Source organism: Aotus nancymaae, unplaced genomic scaffold (genome assembly GCF_030222135.1).
Source record: "Aotus nancymaae isolate 86718 unplaced genomic scaffold, 86718_ANA_hifiasm-v0.15.2.pri h1tg000108l, whole genome shotgun sequence".
NCBI classification, from domain to species: domain Eukaryota; kingdom Metazoa; phylum Chordata; class Mammalia; order Primates; family Aotidae; genus Aotus; species Aotus nancymaae.
Genome location: NW_026988523.1, coordinates 1,081,376 through 1,106,226, shown reverse-complemented (window position 1 = coordinate 1,106,226; position 24,851 = coordinate 1,081,376). Strand labels below are relative to the sequence as shown.

General features: G+C 46.4%; 1 protein-coding gene and 1 long non-coding RNA gene across 3 annotated transcripts in view; one reads left to right on the top strand and one right to left on the bottom strand.

The window, feature by feature from the left end:
* The window catches only part of RCSD1 (RCSD domain containing 1), a 75,929-nt gene extending 67,798 nt beyond the window's left edge, over positions 1-8,131 (bottom strand). Inside the window, exon 1 of the mRNA XM_021668048.2 lies at positions 8,055-8,131. Within this exon, the coding sequence (XP_021523723.2) occupies positions 8,055-8,060 (6 nt within the window). The 5' untranslated portion in view covers positions 8,061-8,131. The remainder of the gene's footprint in view (positions 1-8,054) is intronic.
* A 178-nt stretch (positions 8,132-8,309) lies between these two features.
* The window catches only part of LOC135272280 (uncharacterized), a 33,660-nt gene continuing 17,118 nt past the window's right edge, over positions 8,310-24,851 (top strand). The window contains exons 1-2 of one of the 2 annotated variants that reach the window (XR_010340382.1): positions 8,310-8,885; positions 18,823-18,936. This is a non-coding gene — a long non-coding RNA (uncharacterized LOC135272280). The remainder of the gene's footprint in view (positions 8,886-18,822; positions 18,937-24,851) is intronic. The other variant, XR_010340381.1, reaches the window with a different exon arrangement.

Genomic DNA, 24,851 nt, shown 5'->3' with positions numbered 1-24,851 from the left:
ATTGTCTGTGACCTGTGGCAGGGGTGGCTGGATTGCACAATAGCAGCCACAAGGCTCAGCGGTGCTGCTTACCTGGGCTTGGGCTGATGCATTTGGTGGGCTGCTGCTCCACAGGCCACCCTGGTACCCAGGCTTCCTCTGGGCAAACAGGAGAAACCCTGGCTTTACAGGGAGCATACCAGATGTGCGGCCATAGTGGCAGGAATGAGCGGGACTAGGTGGAGGTGTAAGTGGGAACAGAGGGGTGTGTGTGTGTGTGTTCTGTTCCTAGAGCCCTCTTTCTGTTAGGAAGGTAAGAGGACTTGGGTAGCTTTTGGTGAGATTGACCAAAGGCATTCCTCTAGCAGGAGCCTTTGGGGGCAGGTTCCAGAAAGGCACGTGCTTGCCATTAGATCGAGGTCTCCTGTGTGTTCTGCACCCCGGGGCTGCCAGGGGATGGGTGAAGAGCAGTACCTGTGGAGGAATCCCCAGCACAGGAAGCCAGTTTTCTCTACCTCCTATTAGAGGAGGCTTTGAACGCCCACATACCTTAGAACTTATCAAGACACTATCTTGCATGTTTTTATGTCATGTCATTTGCGTATATCTTGTTTCCCCAAATAGAAGAGAGCTCCTTTTAGGGCAGGAACTGTGACTTCCATTTCCTGTACTCCCCGTCTAGTCCTCAAGCATCTTATCTTGCTCTGTCCTCCGGGAATGAATTACCTATTGTTCTCCACGCACTCCATGCTGTTTCTTGCACCGGGAGCTTTGCTCTTGTCATTCTCTCTGATTGGAATGCTCTTCCCAATTTTCTGCCCTTGGTTAACTCTTACCCCTCAAGATTCAACTCAGAAATTACTTTCTCCCTGAGCCCAGGCTGATGTCCCTCCTCTGTGCACATAAGCGCTCATCCCTGCTCTGCAATGATCTGTTTAGGTGTTTGTCTCCCCTCTTAGACTGCAAGTTCTTCAAGGGCCAGCAAACTGATAGATAAGTTTCCCTTTAGCTCCCCAGTGCCTAGCTGGCAGTAAGGGCTCAGTGTGTGCTTATAGAATCTAACTAAAAAGCTAGTGCATGGGCCGGGCGCGGTGGCTCACGCCTGTAATCCCAGCACTTTGGGAGGCTGAGGTGGGTGGATTACCTGACATTAAGAATTCAAGGCCAGCCTGACCAATATGGTGAAACGTCATTTATACTCAAAATACAAAATTAGCCAGGCATGGTGGTGCGTTCCTGTAATTCCAGCTACTTGGGAGGCTGAGGCAGGAGACTCGCCTGAACCTGGGAGCTGGAGATTGCAGTGAGCTGAGATTGCACCACTGCACTCCAGCCTGGGCAACAAAAGCAAAACTCCATCTCAGGGAAAAAAAAAAAAAAAGAAGAAGAAGGAACTAGTGTATGCAGTAAATCATTACCAATTAATTATAAAAAATTCAGCCTGGGAAAGAGGAGTGATTGCTACCCCGAGGCCAGGAGGATGGCGCTGATGTGGTATAAACAGGTTCAAAACAAAGGGCTGGAGACATCTGTGATGCTAACCCTAATTTTTGGCTGTGGATAATGTCTGCTCCAATGTCCAGAGTTTCTCAGTGCCCCCATCTGACAGATCCAGCTGGGAGGCTCCTAATACTATTCATTAAGGATGGGCTCTAATGGCATCTCAGAGGGGTCTCTTACAGAGGTAAGGGCCCTGTGTAAGGCCGGTTGCCTTGCCGGGGGCTTGGACATGCCCCCCTCCCTCGCGGGGACCTCGGACACACCCCCTCCCCTCGTGGGGACCTCAGACACGCCTCCTACCCTCGCGGGGACCTCGGACACGCCCCCTCCCCTCGTGGGGACCTTGGACACACCCCCCTCCCTCGCGGGGACCTCGGACACGCCCCCTCCCTCTCTGGGGGCTCGGACACACCCCCTTCCCTCTCCGGGAGCTTGGACACACACCCCCCCACCCCCGCCGGGAGCCTGGGAAAAAAAAGCCCCATCAGGACCTACCTGATACCATTTTGTCCCATCTGGGCCCCACTCCCTACCTACTATTTTGTCCTATCCAGGTCCCACTCCATGCCTGCCATTTTGTCTTCCTGCCTACTGTTTTGTCCTATCCGGGTCCCACTCCCCTCCATTTTGTCCCACTCGCCTTGGGCACAGCCAATCAAACGCCTCCACTCCCTATAAAACCCCGTGCCTGAGAGGCCTCTGCGCGACGGCCCCTCCTGTCCGGACTGCAGAACCTCACCCGGGAGCCTGAATAAATTCCTTCGCATTGGATTATCTTCGTGCTGGCCTCAGTTTCTTCATTTTAAACGCGGCAAGAACCCAAGAACAAACCTTACACCCTGCACCTCTCTTAGGGAGTCACTGGGACTTGGAATTGCACCGGCTGGAGGCCCTTCCCCTGGAAGAGGATTTCATCCATCCAAATAAATGGCTCTACAGGGCGAGCCTCATGGACTCATCTGTTTCCATAATTCCCAGGAGGTAAGTACTCAGGAAGCCCCAAAGGAGAAAAATGGGAGACTCACTGCCCAGAAGACCAAAGAACCAGGACAGTGTTCACTCGGGCCTGGCGCTGGTGATGAGCTCCCAGAGAGTCCGAGGGCAATCCTGTTGGTGGTGGCAACGCAGCGTTCATCCTGTGTCTGAAGCATCACAGAAACTTTGATACTACGAGAACTATCCCTCTGTCTTACTTCTGAAGGCTTGGACCGAACTACTCCCCAGATAAGAGAAAAAACGTAAGCTGTTGGCTTTCCGAAAGTCCAATAGTGCCTACTTGGTAAGTTGGTTTATCCCCTTATCATATAGCAGAGGGCAGTTAAAGATTGTTTTATTTCACCCAGAGCTCTGAGCTTTTTAGATTCTAATGAGTTGAGTAGGGGTGGTCGGGCTGGCTCCACAGACTTAAATATTATTACTGGAGGAAAGTGGAGCTGCCTTCAGATTTCCCTGGAACCAAAATGCTTTCTCTTGCGGCCCTGATAAGATTACGGGGCTGCTGAGCCGCCAGTGTTCAGATTTCCCACGGAACCGCGCGCGCCAAGCTCTGGCTCGAGGAGCCACGCTGCGGATCAGGCTCTGAAACCCGACTCCTTTCCAGGAATGCACACTCACCCCTCCTGCGATAGGGCCTGGGCAGGGCCCTTAGAGTCTCACTCCCCAAACTCCCCCTGCTGTCACAGTCCAACAAACGGAAGATGTCTGCTAAGTGGGAGCCAGGGTGACGGTGAGGGTCCCGCAGAGCACGTGGGAGCCAGAGAGGAATGTGGGGTATTTGGGCACGCCGCAAGGCCACCCAGCCAAACTCTGGCTTCAGAGGCTGTGCAATTCCTAATTACAGCCCATCAGCTCCAACCAGCAGCCAGCATATGGCTCAGTGAGAAGGTGGGTGGGTCAAAAAACACTGAGGGCTGTGGGTGTTTCTCCTAGTGTTTCACGGTGAAATATCAAAATAATCTTTTTAAAGCTTGGATTCGTTACATGTTTCTTTTCTATCTCCAAGCCCCATAATTTTTAAAAATATGGTAGAAAATATTTTCTGAAGTAAAAAGATACGGATGAAAAAGTAGGTTACAAAATGAACACATTATATACACCAGTATGTACACACACACACACACAGAGTCAGTATAGTAATAGGACAGTCTGTGAGAATGAAAAGACATAAGAGCCCCATAATTTTTGAGTACCATTAAAAATACAAGATCTGGTATGTAGTAAGTGCCCAGTAAATACTGAATAAGGCCATGAGTGACAAGTAATATCTGGGAAAGATTTGGAGTTACCCCAGAGGAAAGGATTTATTTATTGACTCCACCTAATTTAGAAATTCATGATTTTTTCAGTGGCATGCTGTACTTCCTATTTAGTTGAACAAACAAAGATTTAGTCAGTGAAACTTAAACTTTTTTCAAGCACCCTCGGGCTATTGGCAGTGCACGCAATTTATATTTCAGCGACTAAGAATATTAATTTAAATGTGACATCCTACATCTCCAGCTCCTTCTTTACTATGTACCTCTGTCCTCTGGGTTCCTATCCACAATAACATCACCTATTATCTCTTCTGGAGGAGAATCACGTTTATTTCATAACAGGTTTGTATTAGGGAGTGGTGGACATTCTGCTTACAACAATCAAAATCAACATATCTAAACCCTGCTTGTTAAAAACAAAAACAAAAAACTGATCTTTCTACCCTCTTCAATATTTGCTCATGCAACAAGCCTTTCTTGGTACCCATTAGGCCCTATATATACAAGGCATGGCCCCTGCCCTCAAGAAGCCTTCCAGGGTGACAGTCAGCGAGGCTGACAGTTCCGGTTCTGCTTGGTGCCTGAGAGAGCTGTAGAGTCTGTGGGCATCACAGAAGGCTTCCAGAGGTGGAGACGTTTGAGCTGCAGACCGAGAGAGGAAGGAGTTCCCTATTTCTGCTAATCACTTATCAAGCAATCAAGCAAACTTTTATTGAGAAATTATATGACTATATGCCAGGCACTGTGCTCATTCTGGAGACTCAAAGACCACTGAGACAATTCCTGCCTGCAGAAGGCTTCGTATAGAGCTATAAAAGTTGGTACTGCCATTCTCTCTGGCACCATGGAGAACTTTACTCTTCTGGGTACCTTGGTGACTTCTGACTTCTCTTCTAGCACGTGGTCTTTACTCTTTTCAACCTTCCCCATTCTTACTGTATCCTGAAGTCAGAATACACCTGGACTCTAAAAGATGCTTTCTAACCTGGCTCCCTTGCTCACTCCATGAACTGGCATTTTTGCTGTATCATCCCTGCTACATCACAGCTGCCAGCTGCCTCAACACCTCTCAGAGTTTCCTACTGTCCATGGGGCAGAATCCAGGGCCATACACATTCTGGCCTTCAAGGGTTGCAGATGGCCTCTGCATGAATTAGAAAAAGCTACCCATTTGAGGCTGAACTAGGCAAGAAGATTTTGCATGAACAAAAAGTAACCTTTTCCTCCAAGTGACTTGGATTTCAGCTGCCACTCACTCACTTAGCTGGGCATCTACTATACTCCGTGGCCTTGGAGTTATCTTATTACTTTCATTTTTTTTCTGTTACTGCTTTCCTACCTTCCTTCCCAGCCAGGTGCACAAAGCCGGCATGTTCTCCCCGTGCCCATTCCTTGTACCTTCTTCCTCTCACCAACATCTTTCTTCCAAGGCTTCTTTTGAATCTAACTCATCTGAACTCCTGCAGAACTCATGATCTGCAGTAGTATTCAACTGGCACTTTATGCATTTGAAAATGATATATATGACAGGATATAGTCGGTCTCATTCCCTTTATTGGACTGTGAGCTTTTAAAAAGCAGGGATCAGATGGTGTCTATACCTTGTTTATCCCAGAGGGCTTTCTGAGGGCTGAAGTAATGATTGATGTTGTTGATAATGGTAATGGTGACTTTAAAAAAAGATCTCTCAAAGACTTCCAATAGGTACGTGAGATTTAGCGAATGAATGCTGAGTAAGCCTCTGGTTTGGATTCCTCATACTGAGAAGTCATATAACTTAGTTTCTTCCCAGATACAGTAGCCCTTTTGTGTCTCAAAAGTGAGTTTCACCTCTCGAAAGAGGGTTTTACTCTGAGATTTTCAGAAACCCCCAAATCACACTCCTGCATATCATGTTCCACCATGAACAGTTTACTTCCTGGCTGGGAATGGTCACTTCCCTGGCCCCTGGTTTCCTCTTCACTTTCTTCACTGGCAATTGCAGGTGTTGTTGTTTTTATTTTTTTTCCCAGCATTATAACAAAGAAACTTCAAAAGCAGCCACTGCCCAAATAGCAAACTGATATCCTGCAATAGATGCAGGGTGATCTGTCAGGCTTCTGGCTGGCTGAGCCATTCCCTCCCTGTGTCCCTCCCAAAACCTAGACCAGGGGTGATTTTGGTATCTTGGTAGAATCCTACATAAGTTACTACACATCTCGATAAGGAAGAGCCTTCTCTTTTTCTGCAATCCCCTCCACCCCTCAAGCCACACAGGAAGTTGCTCAGCTGATAGTTTCAGGGCCTCCGCCATACACTGTTCCTTACTCAACCGAGGGGGGAGAAAGTGCCTCTGTGGAAGGAGACCCTCTTGTTTTCTCAGAACGAAGTTCACATTTGCATTCGGCCCTCCAGCAGCAACCTGCTCTAAGTCTAAGAGTTGCTTTCCTCTTATCTCCAATCCATTTCTTCAAGAGGTTAGACAGGGCATACATCATAGTGAACCTGCAGCCTGGGGCCTAACCCACCTTGTGCTCTTCCAAAAGAGGGAAGCCACTTCTAAAACAATTTCTTAAGGAGCCGTCACCCAACCCAAGAAGCTGGTTGTTGCCTGGGCCATTTCCCTCCTCTGCCTTGAAGCAGTGGCCAGCTAAGAGAGAACCCTGTTGCTTTATGCTTGTGTGATCTTTGGGTAGATGTGTGCACACCACCTGCTGAGCTTTGCTGTGTGCATGCCTCACCCCCAGCCCTAATCTGCCCGAGTTTCCTAGCCTTGCAAATGTTTCTATGGAGGGTCCATCTTAGCCTCCAGTGGCTCTTGCACTCTGTAAAGTCTCCTCGAAGTTGATTCCCTGTTCCTTGAAGACAACTGGTTGGGCTGCATGCCTGAATATACCTTCGTGACTTCTCTAAAGGACAATCTTATTTGCCCCCTTAGAGAAGTCATGAAGCTTTGCAGACAAGCACGGAGTCTAGCTTAGAAAAGATAAGCAGGGCCAGGCGTCGTGGCTCATGCCTGCAAATCCAGCACTTTGGAAGGCCAAGGTGGAGGATCGCTTGAGCCCAGGAGTTCAAGACTAGCATGGGCAATATAGTGAGAACCTGTCTCCACAAAATATTTAAAGACTAGCCAGGCATGGTGGTACACACCTGTAGTCCCAGCCACTTGGGAGGCCGAGGTGGGAGGCTCCTTTGAGCCTGGAAGACAGAGGTTGCAGTGAGCTGAGACTGTGCCACTGCACTCCAGCCTGGTAACAGAATAAGACTCTGTCTCGAAAGAAAAGAAAAGAAAGAGAAAGGAAGGAAGGAAGGACGGACGGACGGACAACCAGGGCCTAGGCAGAGCCTGGAGTGGGGAAGAGACAGAGGAGTTAACTGTGAATCTTAATTGCACTAACGATAGTCTGGTGAGCAACACAGGTTTCCTTTTGAATATGAGCAGGAATCACCTTTGAAACTATATAACATTTGCACCTTCTCAAAAGCCCCAGGTCAGACTAAGATTGACTTAGGGCTACGTATTAGGTCTCAGTTTCAAGGAGGAAACATATGGAAGCCTCAAGATGTGCAGAAGAGAGGAATGTGGGGAATATACCCAGCTACTCCTCTGCTGAGGTTGGGACAGAACAGGAAAGTCCCCAGACCTCCTCTCAGTAGGCAGAGAAGTGCCAGGCCCCGCTCTGGCACAGCCTGCAGATGTGGCCAGGATACCTCTATACACACAGCTTCAGAGGCAGGGGTGTCCAAGGGAGTCTTAAGTTGTATCAGAAATAAGGTCATTCGACTGCCCAGTGAGGGGAGCTTTTCAGAAAGTTATGGAAGATGATGTGACAGACGCAGGAAAGACTTCAGCAGCAAGAGGCCAACTGGACTCCAAAATGCCACTCCCTAAGCGAAAAGGGAAGCCACAGACCCGCGAAGATGTGCTGGCCTCGTGCTGCCAGCTGTTTCTCTTTCACTACCCATCTCCTCAGACGCAAGGGCTTCTACCTTCTTGCAGAGTTTTTGCTCGCACGTTTACCCATTTACAGACCTTGGCTGCACCTAACTTTTGTTTTTTTAAGCATTTAAGTTCCTAACCAAAATACCCGGACCTCTGGGAAAGCCCCTCTCCTCCCCCTCTGAGGTCTTTGCTTGCCGACCCCTGCCTGCCCACCCCCGTCTCCTAGGTGGGAGCAGGGACGGTCTTCCCGAGTTGACCAAGGAGGCGTCGGAGCAGCAGGCATTTGCCCTTCTAGTCGGCAGCAGCGATGAGCCGCGTGCTCCACGCTCAGAGCAGGGAACGGGCGCCCGGGACCCCGCTCGCCGCCCAGCCCCGCGCCCCACGCCGGGGTCCTTTACCTCCATGTCCTTCAGGTGCCGACTCTGCTGCGGACGCGCCCGCTCGCTCGGGCCGGAGCTCGCGATCCCCGCTGTCCTCTCGGCTCCCGGCCGGGGCCAGGTTTGGGCTGCGGCGGGCACAGGGCGAGTGGGCGGCGGCGCGCGCCCGGCTGCGCTCGGCTGCGGGACTGCCCCGGCCGCGGGGGCCCTGCGCGAGAGAACGAGGAAGGAGGAGGAGGAGGAGGGAGGGGGGAGAGGGGAGGGTGGGGAGCGCGGAGGGAGGCCGGCGATCAGGGTTTAAATTTAGACGCAAATCTAAACAGATACTGTCCCTCCCAGGGCAGGACTCGAGAGCAGGAGCCACGACTCCATGTGCCCAAACATGGGGATGGGCAGCCGCCGGGCCCCTCTTTCTCGCGAAGTTTCTCAGGACTCTGGGCTTTGCCACGGTCTGTCCTTCTCAACCTTTCGCTCCCTTAATGGGTCTTCTTTTTTCCCCTCCCCTCCAAGAATTAGAGTGGTCCTTTAATGCTTTTTATTTCCCCCTTTCGGTTTCCTTCTTCTGTGTCCATCCTTCCTGCTTTCCCTCTTCCGCTCCCTCTTTCTCAAATTGCATGACCGTCATACCTGGTTCCCTCGGGTGGAGTTCGAGGACCCTCCCTGGTGGAAGGCGTCTGTGTTCTCCCAAAAGACGAGGCTTCAGCGCTCAGCGTGGCGCCCGGACCACCTTTCCCTTCGCACCTCTTTTCCTCTCCGCCTTCCAGGAAACCACTATCCGTCCATCTATCTATCATCTGTGTATGAGGAGAAAAATGAGGACTCCACGTAAAGTTTTTCAAGCTCCCTGAAGCGGTAAATCTTTTCTTCAAACCTTGCTTTGACGGATGCATTCGGTTTTGTGGGAATTGGGGCTCACACAAGCTGCTTGCTAAAGGGCCTCGTCTCCATTCCTTTTAAATATAGTTAAGGGCAAGATGCGCAACATCTGATTCCCATAGGGCTCAGCATAGCAACCCTCCTTCAGGGCCATCCTGGCTGGGCAGCAAAGAGGCCGCGGGGGAGGGATGCGGGGACTGGAATCTGCACTAGGGTCGTCCATGCCACCAGTTTATATGCTGTCCTCTGGCCCTGAGTGACCCTTCGGATCTCTGCCCCCTTTGGACCCTTTGGCAGGGAGAAATGGGAAAATCCCTTCAGAGATTTGTGAGTGGCGGGGTATTGGCTGGATGTACGAGCCTCTGGCTCAGCCCACAGCATTCTCACGGGCCCAACCCCAACTCAACCAGGGGAGGGGAGCCCCATCACAGAGACGGGCAGTAAGACAGATGACGGTGAGCACTGCGAAGAGATGTGGAGAAACAGTGAGGAAAACAGGCTGAGGCTGCTCCTGATTCTGCTTCTTCCGGCACCATCTGTGCACTGTCAGGCATTTAGATTGCTGCTTTGGGTCCCAGTCTTAGAAATATGGCCTCCTTCCTGTCCTAGAACTTTCTAAGGCCCAACTTTCTAAAGCCCGGCAACCTTAGTGCCAGGGTGGCTTCTAGTTCATTACCTCTGCTGAGTATGGAGGAAGACCCCTGGTTTTAGAAACAGACAGATTGAGGGCTGAATTCCAGTTCTGCTACTTTCTAGCTGTATTTTCTTAGACAAGTCAGTTAACCTCTCTGATTCTCATTTTCCTCACCTGTACAGTATAGTAGGCACTCTGCAAAGAGTGGCTGTTTTTATAATGCTTAGCCCCATGTACAAGCTTCAGATGAATAAGAGCCTGATATTTCTTTTATTTAGAGTCAGTCACTCTGGGACCAGTAAAAACAGCCCTCACTCCCAGGAGTTAGTGGTGAGCCCCCTCCTAGCCCAGCCACATGGCTGCACAGGTGAGGACCCTAAAGCAGAATTGGCAGTAAGGAAGGGTATTTCCTGGTAACTTGCAATGCACACTTTTACTTGTAATTTTTTCCATTCTTCTTTTTAAAGGTGCAGGACATAGTGATGACTGCATAGTCTACTATCAGGTCTTCTAGCTCTGCCCTGCAGGGCCTTTTCCTTTCTCCCCCCACCCAGTCCTCCTTTGTGCTCAGAATGGGGCTGTCCCAGCACAGGTTTCTGGCTTTGCAAACAGGAGGGCGGAAGTGCTTACCCAGAGGAAACCGTTAGGCCCAGATAACATCAGTCACCCAAGGTGACTTGCAGCTGCTCCCCACGCCCTGCTCAGGCCTCCCTCAGCTGAGAACAGATGACCACAAAGCAAATAAGCTTGGCCTCCACCATGTTCCTGGGTCTTGAGTGGAGAGCGGGATGCTGCTCCAGAACTATCTGGGCCCCGGGCTGGGAATTCTCCTGAGGGAGGGGGTGGAAAATGGGGAAGGAGAGACCAAGGTGTAGCCCTGAGCTGTGTTGAGCAGCCATGAGTAGGTTTGTGTGGTGTGTGTATTCCTCTTATCTTTCTGTCCCTATAGAAGATCTCCAGGAGCCAGAATAGCAATAACTTCGCTGATAAACACCCGGGGCGTTTGTAACTGGCTGCTCTAGGGGCTGGGAGGAGATGACAGCCCAAGGGAAAGTGACTTTCTGAGGAGTTAGTTCCCCTGCTTCTCTGGGGGGTCTAACTAACACGGAACCACTTTCTTTACTCTGTCCCTGGGCCTTCCTCTTCATATACCCTGATAGCCAGAACCAGCCGAGCAATAAGTAGAGGTCTTCAGGTAACTGAGAATAAGAACACCAGGCCGGGTGCAGTGGCTCACACCTGTGATCTCAGCACTTTGAGAGGCTAAGGCGGGCAGATCACAAGGTCAGGAGTTCGAGACCAGCCTGGCCAATATGGTGAAACCCTGTCTCTACTAAAAATACAAAAATTAGCTGGGCATGGTGGCATGTGCCTGTAATCCCAGCTACTTGGGAAGCTGATGCAGAAGAATTGCTTGAACCCAGGAGGCAGAGGTTGCAGTGAGTTGAAATTGTGCCACTGCACTCCAGTCTGGGTGACAGAGCAAGACTCTGTCTCAGAAAAAAAAAAAAAAAAAAAAAAACAGGCCAGGTGTGGTGGCTCACACCTGTAATCCCAGCTACTTAGGAGGCTGAGGCAGGAGAATTGCTTGAACCTGGGAGGTGGAGGTTGCAGTGAGCTGATATTGCGCCATTGCACTCCAGCCTGGGTGACAGAGTGAGACAGGTCTCAAAAAAAAAAAAATACCAGAAGCCGGGCTGGATAAGGTGGTGCCTGTAATCTCAGAATTTTGGGAGGCTGAGGTTGTAGGATCACTTGAGCCCAGAAGTTCATGACCAGCCTGGTAAATATCGTGAGACCCTGTCTACATAAAAAAAGAAAGAACAAAAGGCATTGCATAGGTGAGAGGGAGCATGAGAGAGAGAGAGAGAATGAGAGAGAGAGAGAGAGAGAGAGAGAGAGGGAGAGGGAGAGGGAGGAGGGGTGGAAGGGAGCTGAACTCATTAGGAACCTATTCTTTTGATAACCCACTCCTGAGACAATAGCATTAATTCATTCATGAGAGCAGAGCCCTCATAAACATAATCATCTCTTAAAGGTCCTATATCAAAATATTGCAGTGGGGATTAAGTTGCCAACACATAAACTTTGGAGGACACATTAAAGACACAGAAAATGGGCCGGGTGTGATGAATCACACCTGTAATACCAGCATTTTGGGAGGCCGAGATGGGTGGATTGCCTAAGGTCAGGAGTTTGAGACCAGCCTGACCAACACGGTGAAATCCCATCTCTACTAAAAATACAAAAGTTAGCCAGGTGTGGTAGTGTGCGCCTGTAATCCCAGCTACTCGGGAGTCTGAGGCAGGTGAATCAGTTGAACCTGGAAGGCGGGGATTTCAGTGAGCCGAGGTCATTCCAGCCTAGTAGACAGAGTGGGACTCCATCTCAAAAAAAAAAAAAAGAAAAGAAAAGAAAGAAAAAGAGATAGAAAATGCCAACTAACATATGTAAAAAAAAATGTTAGAAATTTTCCGTCTAACAACCATCATAGTTAAATTAATTTTAGGAAAGAAACACAGTTGTATGCTAAATCTATTGGGCAAAAGGGAGGTAAGGAATGAGGTTTTATATAATTTAAACTAGCTGCCTACAAGTCACTGATTAATTACAATAAGGAGAAAAGCAAACTTACAGAAAAGAAACTTTAACAGACATCATATTACAAGTGACCAAAGTCAACATCCCAGTAATGAAACAAATTGACATCACATGATGGGATGTAATAAGAAATACACCATCATTTCTGTAATATTCTGGCCAAAAGGGCATAATTTGAATCTAATCATGAGGAAACATAGGACAAACAAAATAGGAAGACCTTCCTCAAAATGACTGGACTGTAATTTGGATAAGTGTCAATGTCAGGAAAGTCAAGGAAAGGCCGAGAACGGTTCTGGTTAAAGGAGACTAGCAAGACATAACCGGGTTAAATGAGTGGTTTGGGTAGGTTCGTTTAAGCCAAGCCTATTAAAGGAATTATTAGGATAATTAGCAAAACTGAAAGGAATTCTGAGTGGGAGAATGTATGGGAGTTCTTTGTATTAACTTTACAACTTTTCTCAAAGTTTAAAATTATTTCAGGCTGGGCACAGTGGCTCATGCCTGTAATCTCAGCACTTTGGGAGGCCAAGGTGGGAGGACTGCTTGATCTCAGGAGTTTGGGACTAGCCTGGGCAACATGGAGAGACCCTGTGTCTACAAAAAATAAAAAATTAGCTGGGCATGGAGGTGTATTACAAATTATAGTCCCAGCAACTTGGGAGGCTGAGGTAGGAGGATTGCTTGAGCGCAGGAGGTCAAGGCTACAGGGAACTGTGATCATGCCACTGTGCTCCAGCCTGGACAGAGTAAGACTCTGTCTCCCCGCCAAAAAAAGACAAATAAAATTATTTCAATTTTAAAATTTAAGAAAAAAGGTCATTGGGAGGAGGAATTGAGCCCTCACACTGCTTTGATTCTGGACTGATTCCTGGGCCAGCCCTCCGTCACTCCCTCCTCTTCACCCCCATCACAGAGATCCACAGACAAGCTGGGGCCTGAGGGCACTGGCCAGGGAGAAAGACAGGCCCAGAGAGAGCCTCCTCTTCTGGAATAATAGAGAATGGAGACAGGAAGGGGAAGATTATTCAAATATTTTTTGGTAAAAATAACTTTGCTTTGTTTCAGTGGTTACAGTAAACACAAGTATTTTCATAATTTTGGGGGAGATATTTAATTTTTTAAAAAAGGAGAAAACAGAGTTCCAAACTGGACTGAGGAAAGGGAGGCTGTGAGGATGGAGACTGCCGTCAGCTCAGGTGCTCTGAGGAAGGGGGCTGGGTGGTCTCCAGCCGAGAGAAAGGCCAATGAGGGGTGGGGCCGGGAGAAGACTGGTCTAATAACAGGCTAAAAAACAGTGCTGATGGAAAACCCAAGGGGATGACTTAGAGGTCCCAAAAGATCACAGTATTTGCCTTCTAGCACATTATCCCAGGTTTTAGGAATGAAATTAGGTAAATCCATCAAGGAAGCTTGAACCTTCTTAAACCTAAAAAGTATATCATGCAGAGCACCTGCACAACAGTGTCAACTCGGGCTGTAAATTAGAATGACCCAGGGAGCCTTGAAAAAAAAAACCTGTCTTGGCTGAATTCAGTGGCTCATGCCTGTAATTCCAACACTTTGGAAGGCTGAGGCAGGAAGATCGCTTGAGGTAGAGACCAGTCTGGGTAATGTAGTGAAACCCCATCTCTTTAAAAACAAACAAACAAACAAAAATCTGTCCTAGCTACTCAGGAGGATCACTTGAGCCAGGAATTCGAAGCTGCAGCGAGATATGATCATGCCATCATGCCACTGCACTCCAGTCTGGGCAACAGAGTGAGACCCTGTTTAAAAAAAAATCTGGGCCTGGGCCCCATGCTAGAACAATAGGGAGCGGGGCCTGGTGTTAGTGGGTTTTTTAAGGTTCAATAAAATGGTAAATCCTGAATAGTCTAAGCCAGTTTTAGGAATATCATTCCCCTTTCCAGGAAATGTTTTAGGGAGGGATAAGTGAGGAAATTTTGGCTAATGAGACAAAAGGGGGAAAGCTTTACCCTTTCTGATAAAGAAACACACAGGAAGAGATGTTCTGTAAATATCAGGTGTTATCATACCTTATCATGATGCCTAGAACTGCAACAGCTGTTTTGCTACCAGGAGACAAAGCTGGGAAAAGCCAGATTACAAGCTCCACGAACACGATTTTTTTTTTCTTTTTTGAGTGTGTGTCCTATGTGGCCAATACAAGGCCAGGCACAAATAGGCGTTCAGTGAATATTCATTGAATAAAAAACCCAGTAACTTTGTTGAGGCGCTGAATCAAGCAACCCTGCGAGGACTTCCACCTGGACTTCTTGTTATGCGAAGCAATACATTTCTTTTCTTTTTTTTTCCTTTTTCCTGAGATGGAGTCTTGCCCTATTGCCTAGGCTGGAGTGCAGTGGTGCAATCTTGGCTCACTGCAACCTCCACCTTCTGGATTCAAGCAATTCTCCTGCCTCAGCCTCCCAAGTAGCTGGGAGTAGCCACCATGCCTGGCTATATATTTTGTATTTTTAGTAGAGACAGAGTTTCACCATGTTGGCCAGCCTGGTCTTGAACTCCTGACCTTGTGATCCTTGGCCTCCCAAAGTGCTGGAATTACAGGCATGAGCCACCGTGCCTGGCTGAGCAATACGTGCTGAGCAATACATTTCTTTATGGTGTAAGCCATTTGAGTTATGATCTTCTATTTTTTCTACCCGAGTCGGAGTGTCGCCTGGCTGGAGTGCAGTGGTGCGATCTCGGCTTTCTGCAACCTCCGCCTCCTGGGTTCAAGTCATTCTCCTCAGCCTCCCGAGTAGTTGGGATTACAGGACCCCATCACCACGCCCGGCTAATTTTTGTATTTTCAGTAGAGATGGGGTTTCACTATGTTGGCCAGGCTGGTCTTGAACTCCTGACCTCAAATGATCCACCCGCCTCGGCCTCCCAAAGTGCTGGGATTACAGGCATGAGCCACTGCGCTTGGCCGAGTTATGATCTTTTGTTATAGCTGAAGGTATTCAACTGATTCAGATAGATATAAACTTGTAAGAAGACAAAATCAGACTCATATATCAGTACAAAGAGAGAGACCCTCAGAAAAATGTGGAGCAGAGATGGGGAGGAAGAGATGGGCAGGGAAGGGCAGAGAGAGAAACGCACGGACGCGCGCGCACATGCACACAGAGAAACAGATTTAGAAAAAGGGAGTGGGAAACCTAACATCCTTAGTGGAGGAAAACGATTTTAAATTGAAAAAAATAAGAGTAATCATTGTCAGAATTTGAAGTGCTTTAATTCCTATCTAAATTTTAAACATCAGTTGGTGTTGATAATCCTCTTTCTCATTCTCAACAAAGAACTAATGTCTTCTAGAAAATGAGGTGATGTTTACTGAAATAAAGGTTTTTTTGATGTAATTTCTTTAGGATATTGTTAGTAAGGTTAAGTGATGGTGCAGTTTTGCCACTAAAGGTGTTTACTAATACAAATCAGTATCTTAAAGTGGGCAGGAAATTGTCCAAACTGGAGGTCACCCACTTGGCCTTAAAACAATTATTCCCAATGATTCTATACAAATAAAGTGAAACAGATTATAAGAAATAATAGTATCCAGGGCCGGGCGCGGTGGCTCACGCCTGTAATCCCAGCTACTCAGGAGGCTGAGGCAGGAGAATTGCCTGAACCCAGAAGGTGGAGGTTGCGGTGAGCCGAGATCGCGCCATTGCACTCCAGCCTGGGTAACAAGAGCGAAACTCCGTCTCAAAAAAAAAAAAAAAGAAAGAAAGAATAGTATCCAAATCCCACCTACGATTCATCCCCCTCCGTCTTTTCGCGTGGATAACAGGCAGAGACGTATGTCAACAGTTTCCTGCACGACGTGTTCTTGGTGTTCTTGTTTTCAACTTTGGCAAAGTGCTCCTTTACTGAAAACCTACATCCCTGCCTGTTAGTTTCTCTTTCCCTCTTGTGGTGGCCTCAGTATCCATCCATTTGCTCATGACAGAAACCTGGGAGTCACTCTCGATTTCTCCTTCATCTTTAGCAATCAGGTGCTGCAATTCTAGCTCTGAAATACCCTGACATCATCCCCCTCCCTCCATCACTGTCACTGCCCTCTTATGTCGGGATTGTGAAAACAGTGTCCCAGTTAATCTCTGCATCTGCTAGTTGTTCTCTTTACCTCCATTCTTGACTCATAATCCCCTCACTCCATCTATTTTCCACTCCACCGGAAGTAATCTTTCTAGAACATGTAACTGGTTCCCAGGAGCCTTCAGGATAAAGGCCAACTTCTTAGATAGCTCACTCACACCCCCTCTTGACATGGTTGCACTTAGATCTGTCTGGCCCCTTCTCAACAGAAAACACCCAGTACTCCAGACACCAGGCACCCTGAGCTGCTTTCAGGTCCCTTAATAGACTCTTCCCTCTGCCTGGAATACATTTCCTGATTTGCACAAGGCAAACTATTATTCATTTTTCAGTTCTTGGTTTAGGCTTTCTCTGGGAAGATGGCCCTGACCACCACCATCCCTTTCCCCACTCTCCTATCACCTGAGAGAGAGACATTTCCTATGTGCCACTCAACGTCTGTACTATTAGTGCTGCTGAAAGAATTATTATAGAATTGCCCATTTACTTCCTTTTTTTTTGAGACAGGATCTTGCTCTGTTGCCCAAGCTAGAGTGCAGTGGTGCGATCTCAGCTCACTGCAGCTTCCGCCCCCCAGGTTCAGGCCGTTCTCCTGCCTTAGCCTCCCAAGTAGCTAGGATTACAGGTGCTCACCACACCTGGCTAACTTTTGTATTTTTAGTAGAGATGGGGTTTCACCATGTTGGCCAGACTGGTCTCGAACTCCTGACCTCCTTCCATCCACCTCAGCCTCCCAAAGTGCTGGGACTACAGGAGTGAGCCACTGCGCCCAGCCCCATCTACTTTCTTTATATTCTTATGAAACTTTAAGCTTAATAAAGGCACATTCCATCCTGTCTTGGTCAAACTTCTATGATCAGTGCCACCTTCAAATCTGGTGAATCGATGCATGTTGGATGAATGAGTGCACACCAGCCCCATGCAAAAAGGTAGATAATTCACTTTGTAATCCACTTCTCACATGGCCACTTAAAAATGCAGTAATAACATAGGGGGTTGTAATATAGAGTATGCCATAGCACAGTTAAAGATCTGACCTTTCTTCCTAGTTACCGCATATCAACTAGTCATCTCCTTGTCTAAAGTCACAACTCCTGGTTCTGACGTCTCGTCCATGTTTTTACAGTTTGGGAGTAAGTTATAATTACACTGCCTGCTTCCTGCTGTGTGATAATCTTTGAGACATCTAAAGACTTCTCTCAGTGTACCCAATACCATTCTAGGGCCCATGAGGCAAGCAGAGAGTCCCTATCTTATGAGGGTCATTTATCTGAAAAGACAATAATAGATCCTTGAATCTTTCAATCAGAATACAAACTAAATCTGAAATGTGCTGAACAGTGTCAGACTGGATGTTGCTGGGTACTGAGGGAGGCTCAAGGGACAAGGATGGGCATCAAGGAAGGCCTTGGGGGCGAGAGGAAGAACACGTTGACTTAGGTGTGCTCGGTGCAGGGGCTGCTGGCGGAGATCTGTGTGGAAGGATTCAGTGAGCAAGCCCCAGGAGCCTGAGGAGGGTGGAAGAGGACATGAGCGATTGCCAGAGCCAGCTTCAGACCTCAGGTTGGCAGGGCCCGCTCCAACGGGGTGCACATCAGCCCTTTGGGTAGGCACAAAGTTTGGAATCCCTTCCAGCCTCCTTACGGAGATCCTCCTGCACTCAGCATGTTGTTCTGGGAGAGTTTTGTGCTTGGTGTTTGCCTCTGTGAAAATGGGTGACATCTGCAATTTGAAGATTATTGAATTTGAGCAGAGTGGCTGTTTCCTTCATTGCACATGGAAGGGATTTTTTTTTTTTTTTTTTTTGGTCTGGCTCTGTCGCCAGGCTGGAGCGCAGTGGTGCAATCTCAGCTCACTGCAACCTCTGCCTCCTGGGTTCAAGTGATTCTCCTGCCTCAGCCTCCCGAGTAGCTGGGACTACAGGCGCCCACCACCACGCCCAGTTAATTTTTGTATTTTTAGTAGAGACAGGGTTTCACCATGTTAGCCAAGATGGTCTCCAGCTCTTGACCTCGTGATCCACCCGCCTCGGCCTCCCAAAGTGCTGGAATTATAGGAATGAGCCACCGCGCCCAGCCAAAAGGGCTCTTAGGTGGCCACAAAGAGAAAGAGATGGGATGAGAGAGATCAAGGGAAAGAAAGATTTGACAACCACTTACCTGTAGATAACCAGTAGGCAAAGGGGCCAAGGTGAGGCCTGGGGACTCAAAGACCCTACCAGATAGGTGACTTGCAAGAGCAAAGTGGCTTAACCATTCTCCTTTTCTAATTTGATGAGAGTTCGCATCAGTCACCCAGGGATGTGATAAGGAACTCCTAATCAAAATGACCATAAATCTGAAACCATAATGAAATGGGTTAAGCACTAATCTGACCCCACACAGCCAGCTGGCAATGAAGCAAAGGGTGCAGACAGCCCTTGATGGAAGTCACACAGGGAGATGAATGCTTCGCTGCAGAAAGGGGAATGGTGTGGGTGGCAGCTGTAGGGGAGAGAGGTGGGGGTGGGGTGCAAAGGAATTTGCATCTCATGGCTCAATCAGATCTGAAACCTAACATCCTGTTTTTCTGTAGGTTGGGCACATCAGTAGCTGAGACACTCCTCTGACCATGGCCAGCCTCAGGAAGTGAATGTCAACAGCCTTGCAGATGGGAACCCAACTCCTAGGTACCCAAGCCTGAAAAGACGTAAGTCCCACTCTCGCTGGGACCAGACCCCCCGCCCTCCCTCTACCCCAGTACTAGATAGAACTCCAGGCCTCACCCCTCCTCCCCAGAGAAATATCAACAGGAAGTTAAGTCAGCTGGAACACTCTGTTCCCTTGACATTTCTGTTTTAATTCTGCAGCTGTGTTTAAGGCTTCATGAATTGTCTGTCTGGCGCGGTCTGTTTGTCTGCCTGGTGCCTTTTCTCCCACATCCCTGCACCAGGTCATGATTACCATAAGGCTGGTGGATGGACCAGAACTAGAACTAGGGTTGGTAAGAGGGAAGTGGGATGGTAAGAAAGGACATGAGGGACTGTAATATTAGCTGTTGATGAGCTACGGATGATGATCTGATTGCCTGCTCAGGGAGGAGGGATTCCTCAACCATTAACAGTGTGCATTGCCCATAGCTCTCTTTCCTCGCCCTCTCATGGTACTCACCTCTACTTCACATCACAGGGATGTATGGGTGTGTCTTTTCTCCTCAGTATTCCATAGTGCCTACTTAGACGCCTTAATCATGCTTATTCATGTTCAGGAAGTAGTTGGTAATTGAAGGAATGAGCTTCTCTCCTTCCTTTTATCTCAAGTCAGCTTATCACTTAAGAACAAAAACAAGCCATAGTTTCCAAATTCAGCTTGGTCTTGCTCAGGGTGGTATTTCTGAATCTCTTGTCGCTGCAGTTCACAGTTCTCTGTCCCCGCTTGCCAATGTCTGTTTTGACATTCGTGGTAGTTGGTACTGAGACATATCAGAGCACTGTTTTGTTCTTTCCTGGCTGCTTTTCTTCTGCTGCCTCTCATCAAAGTCTAGAGATACTTAGAGACCCTGAATCTCTAAAGTCGCTAAGAACCTAGAAGGAAAATGGTGATTAGTATCTCCAAGTTTTTCTTCCTCCACAAACCCAAGAAGAGTGTTCTCCATTCGCTGTAGTAGCTGGTCCATTGGGCTCACATGTGTGAAACGTCAAGGTTGGCATTAAAGGACTGCCCAGGGAAATGGCTTATCTTTAGTTATATGAGCTAGATATGCTTTGTCAATCACTTCGCCTGAAACTTAAGCATGAGAGAACATAGCTCACGAGACAAATATGGCCCCATATGTCTCCATAAACCCACGTCTAGAAAATACATATGCAGATTCTTCTGTTGCCAGTTGGTCCTCCTGGGCTATCATTTCTAATGTGTGACTAGTTTCAACCAAATTTAATATTTTAAAACCAGTCTCAAAGCCCTGTACTATAAACAGTAAAACTATAGAAAGCCCACAGTTAACATTATAGTCAACGGTAAAAAACTGAAAGCTTTCTTTTTTTTTTTTGAGACAGAGTCTTGCTCTGGCACCCAGGCTGAAGAGCAGTGGTGCAATCTCAGCTCACTGGAACCTCCACCTCCCGGGTTCAAGCTATTCTCTTGCCTCAGCCTCCCAAGTAGCTGGGATTACAGGCATGCACCACCACACCTGGCTAATTTTTGTATTTTTAGTAGAGGTAGGGTTCACTATGTTGGCCAGGCTGGTCTTAAACTCCCGACCTCAAATGATCCACCCACCTCGGCCTCCCAAAGTGCTGGGTTTACAGGCGTGAGCCGCTGCACGCAGCCAACTGAAAGCTTTCTAAGACCAGGAACAGGGCATTTTGCCTGCTCTTACCATTTGTATTCAACATGGTACTGGAAGTACTAGCCAGAGAAATTAGGCAGGAAAAAGAAATAAAAGGCATACAAATCAGAAAGGAAGAAGTAAAATGATCTCTGTTCACAGATGACATGATCTTATACGTAGAAAGCCCTGAGGATTGTACACCAACACACTGTTAGAGTTAATACACGAATTCAGCAAAGTTACATGATTTAAAATTAGCATAAAAATCAGTTGTGTTTTTATGTACTAACAATGAACAACCCAAGAAAAAATTAAGAAAACAGTCCCACTTATAATAGCAACAAAAAGAGTAGAATACTTAGGAGTAAACTTAACCAAGGAAGTAAGCTGAAAACTATACCTGTACAATGAAAACTACAGCACATTGCTGAAAGAAATGAAAAACACAAATAAACAAAAACACACTCCATGTTTATAGATCAGAAGACTAAATGTTGTCAAAATGGCCATGCCCCCAAAGCTATCTACAAATTCAATGTAATATCTATCAAAATTTCAATAGCTTTTACTTTTTGCAGAAATAGAAAAAGAATTCAAAATTTATATGGAATCTCATATAAATTTTGCCTGTTTAAAAAATAGGCAAAAGACCTGAAAGGACATTTCTGCAAAGAAGATACATGAATGGCCAACAAGCATATGAAAGGATGCTCAATATCACTAATCACTGGAGAAATGCAAATCAAAGCCACAGTGAGATAGTTGAGCGTACCCCATACTCATTAGGGTGGCCACTATAAGAAAAAGGAAACCAGAATTCTCTGATTTTTTATGGAGAATATACAGAAATTAGAACACTGTGCACTACTGGTGGGAATATGAAATGGTGCTGTCCCTCTGAAAAACAGTATGAAGTTTCCTTTAAAAACTAAAAGTAGAATTACCATATGATCCTGTAATCTCACTTTAGGGTATATATTCAAAGGAACTGAAAGCAAGATCTTGAATAGATGATTTGCACACCCATGTTCATGGAAGCATTATTCACAATAGCCTAGAGGTGGAAGCGACTTAAATATCCATTGACAGATGAATGGATAAAGAAAATGTGTTTGGCTGGCGGCTCATGCCTATAATTCCAGCCTTCTGGGAGGCTAAGGTGGGCAGATTGCTTGAGCCTAGGAGTTTGAGACCAGCCTGGGCAATACAGTGAGACCCCAACTTTACAAAAAATACAAAAATTAGCCAGGCCATGATTGCACCACTGCACTCCAGCCTGGGTGACAAAGCAAGACCCTGTCTCACAAAAAAAGAAGGAAAGAAAGAACAAAAAAAGAAAATACATTATATGCATACAATGGGATATCTCTCAGCCTTTAAAAAGAAGGGAATCTTGTCATATGCTATAGCATGAATAAACCTTGAGGGTGACATGCTGAGTGAAATAAGTCAGTCACAAAGGACTGCATGATTCTACTTATGTGCGATGTCTAGAGTAGTCAAAATCATGGAAAACAAAGGAATATTGGTTGTCAGAGACTTGGGGGAGGAGGAAAAGGGGAGTTGCTTGATGGATATGGAGTTTCAGTTTTGCAAGATGAAAAAGTTCTAGAGATCTGTTACACAACAATGTAAAAATAATTAACATTACCGAACTGTACACTAAATATTACCGAACTGTAAAAATGATTGAGAGGGTAAATTTTATAATATGTGATTTTTTTAACCACAATTAAACATTTTAAAAAAGTAAAATAATAAACACATGAAAATACCTGACCACAAATTGCCACCCTAGGTGCCACTCCTCTGGGTTAACTTCTAAGGCCAGGTATGTGACTAACTGGGTAAAACTTCTAAGAAAGCAGATTTGGCATCAATAAAGACAATACTGTTATAAGCCTCCTAGCTGTGGTCTCCTTTCTGAAGGGGTGTGTTCTCCAGGACTGGACATCACAAACCAATCTCGGACAATCACTTTTGGGCTGTTAGCCTCTGTTGTGTTAGAGTCTAATGACTTGACTTTCAAGGTAGTTTCCAATGTGGAGGTTCTGAGGTTAGAAACCATACATTTGGGTTGAGAAGTAGTGATAGGAGGGGTAGAAGGCCCTTTAGCTTTGCACACTATTCCCTTTCTGTGGTAAGTCATGATATTAACTGCTGAAGCCACAGACGAAGGTCACACGTGAGTGAAGTGTAGGACAGCTATGGCTATGTGTGTCTGGTGGGTTGGCTAGGGTAGCAGTGCGGTCTGTGGGCATTGAGGGAGGGGCAGGAATAGAGAAGAAAACAAGTGAAGCCCTCGGGGAGGGAAAGGGAGGAGGGCAGGTGAAAGATGGGCAGCATCTTTCAAAGTGAGGGCAGAAGATGTTGTGCCCTCCTGATATGACGCAGTAAGGACACAGTGCCATCTATGATATGATATTTGCAAAAGTAAAAAATATATAAAATGAAACCAGAGACTAATTAAGCCTCTAGCTCTGACTGTCAGTTTACAGGAAATACGGCAGATGGCCCACGTACATCCCATGAGGATTTAATCAGCAAAACCCGGAATGAGGGAAATTTCTATAGATCAAATGAACTGGTTTCTTTAACAAATAAACATTTTTTACAAAAAGAAAGAGGGAGAAAGAATTATCATACATTTAAAGAGACAAGAAAAATATCAGCAAAATGCAATGTGTGGACCTTCTTTGGATCCTGATTCAAATACACCAATAATTTTGAGACAATTGGGAAAATTTGAACACAGATGGAATTAGATGATGTCAAGAAATCCATGTTACTTTTCCTAGGTGTGAAAGTGATGTAGTGGTTGTGTTAAAAATAAAAGATTTTATCTGCCAGGGATAGATAACTGAAGTATCGTGGCTAAAGTTACATGAGGTGTGGGATTTGCTTGAAAGTTTTCCAGGGGTGAAAAATGGTTAAGGAGATAGATGAGGCAGGATTGGGAATACATTGATAGTTCTTGAAACTGTGTGCAGGCGTGTGGGAATTCATAGCACTGTTCTCTCTGGGCTTGTATATCCTCATAAATTTCCACAGTAACAAAACAATGAGTAGACTCAGGGCGATTGGATACCCAGGACAGGCTCTTGGTATTGGAGAGAGAAAGGTCACTAAAAACTCTGAGATCAGTAAATACATCTTTGTGCACTTTAGAGGTTTGCTTAAGGGCAGCATTCTTCATACAGCTGTTGAAGAGTTCATTCATTTCCCGAAACATTTGAGACACTGCTCCATGAACCAGCAATTCCAAACGTAGGCATGCTCCCAAGAGAAATAGGTAGAGATACCTATCAAAAGACACATACAAGCCTATCATAATGGTACAAATCATTTTTATCCATAAGAGTACAAAACTAGGGGCAATCCACATGTTGAAGAACAGATCAGCAAATTGTGGAATATTCATGCGATAAAATATTACTCGGCAATAGAAAGACACAAAATACTGACACGTATGACAGAGGTGAATTTCAAAAACATAATACTGAGCAGAAGACAGACACAGAAGAGTATGTGCCAAGAATAGGCACAACTAAATCAGGGTGATAGCTGTTAGAATAATAGCTACCCCTGAGCCAGGATATTGACTGGGAAGGTGCATGAGGTACTCTTCTGAGGTAATGGAAATGTCTTACATCTTGATCCAGGGGCTGGTGTATACAAATGCAAGAACTCATTGAGCAGGACATTTAAGATCAGTCCACTCGTGCACTCTATGCTATTTATAACTCAAAAATAGTAGTAATAATGAATAAACAATAGAAAAGGAAAAGAAAGAAAACCTAGAAATGTTTGGAATTTCCAAAAGAGATCTAATAGTAGCAAAATTTAAGACAATATTTTTAGGATCTAAAGAAAATTGAGTTCCTGACTCAGAAAGCTCAAGTCATGTGGTAGGAAAACGCTGACTGGAATATTCCATAGTCCAGGAGTCAGGGAAAGGGTTCCAGTTCTATCCCAGACTTCCACCCTGCCTTTTCCCTTTTGCAAAATGCATTAGCCCTGTTTAGTCAGCCCTTTGCCCCAGTAGCAATTAAATAATTCAGTCTTTTTTCCTATTTTTTTTTTCTGAAAACATTCATGACAAAATCCTAATCATCACCAGTTCAAGTCACTAAGCCAAAGGAAGTTGTCATGTACAGAATAACGAGCATGCGGCCTGCAGAGAAGAAATGATTTGTTTCCAAGGGACTCCTCCTGGGGTACAAGGTCTGAGGGAGAAGGGGGTCTGGGGTAGGATGAGGTGGGGTAGGGTGATGGAGTTCAGTAAATGGTAC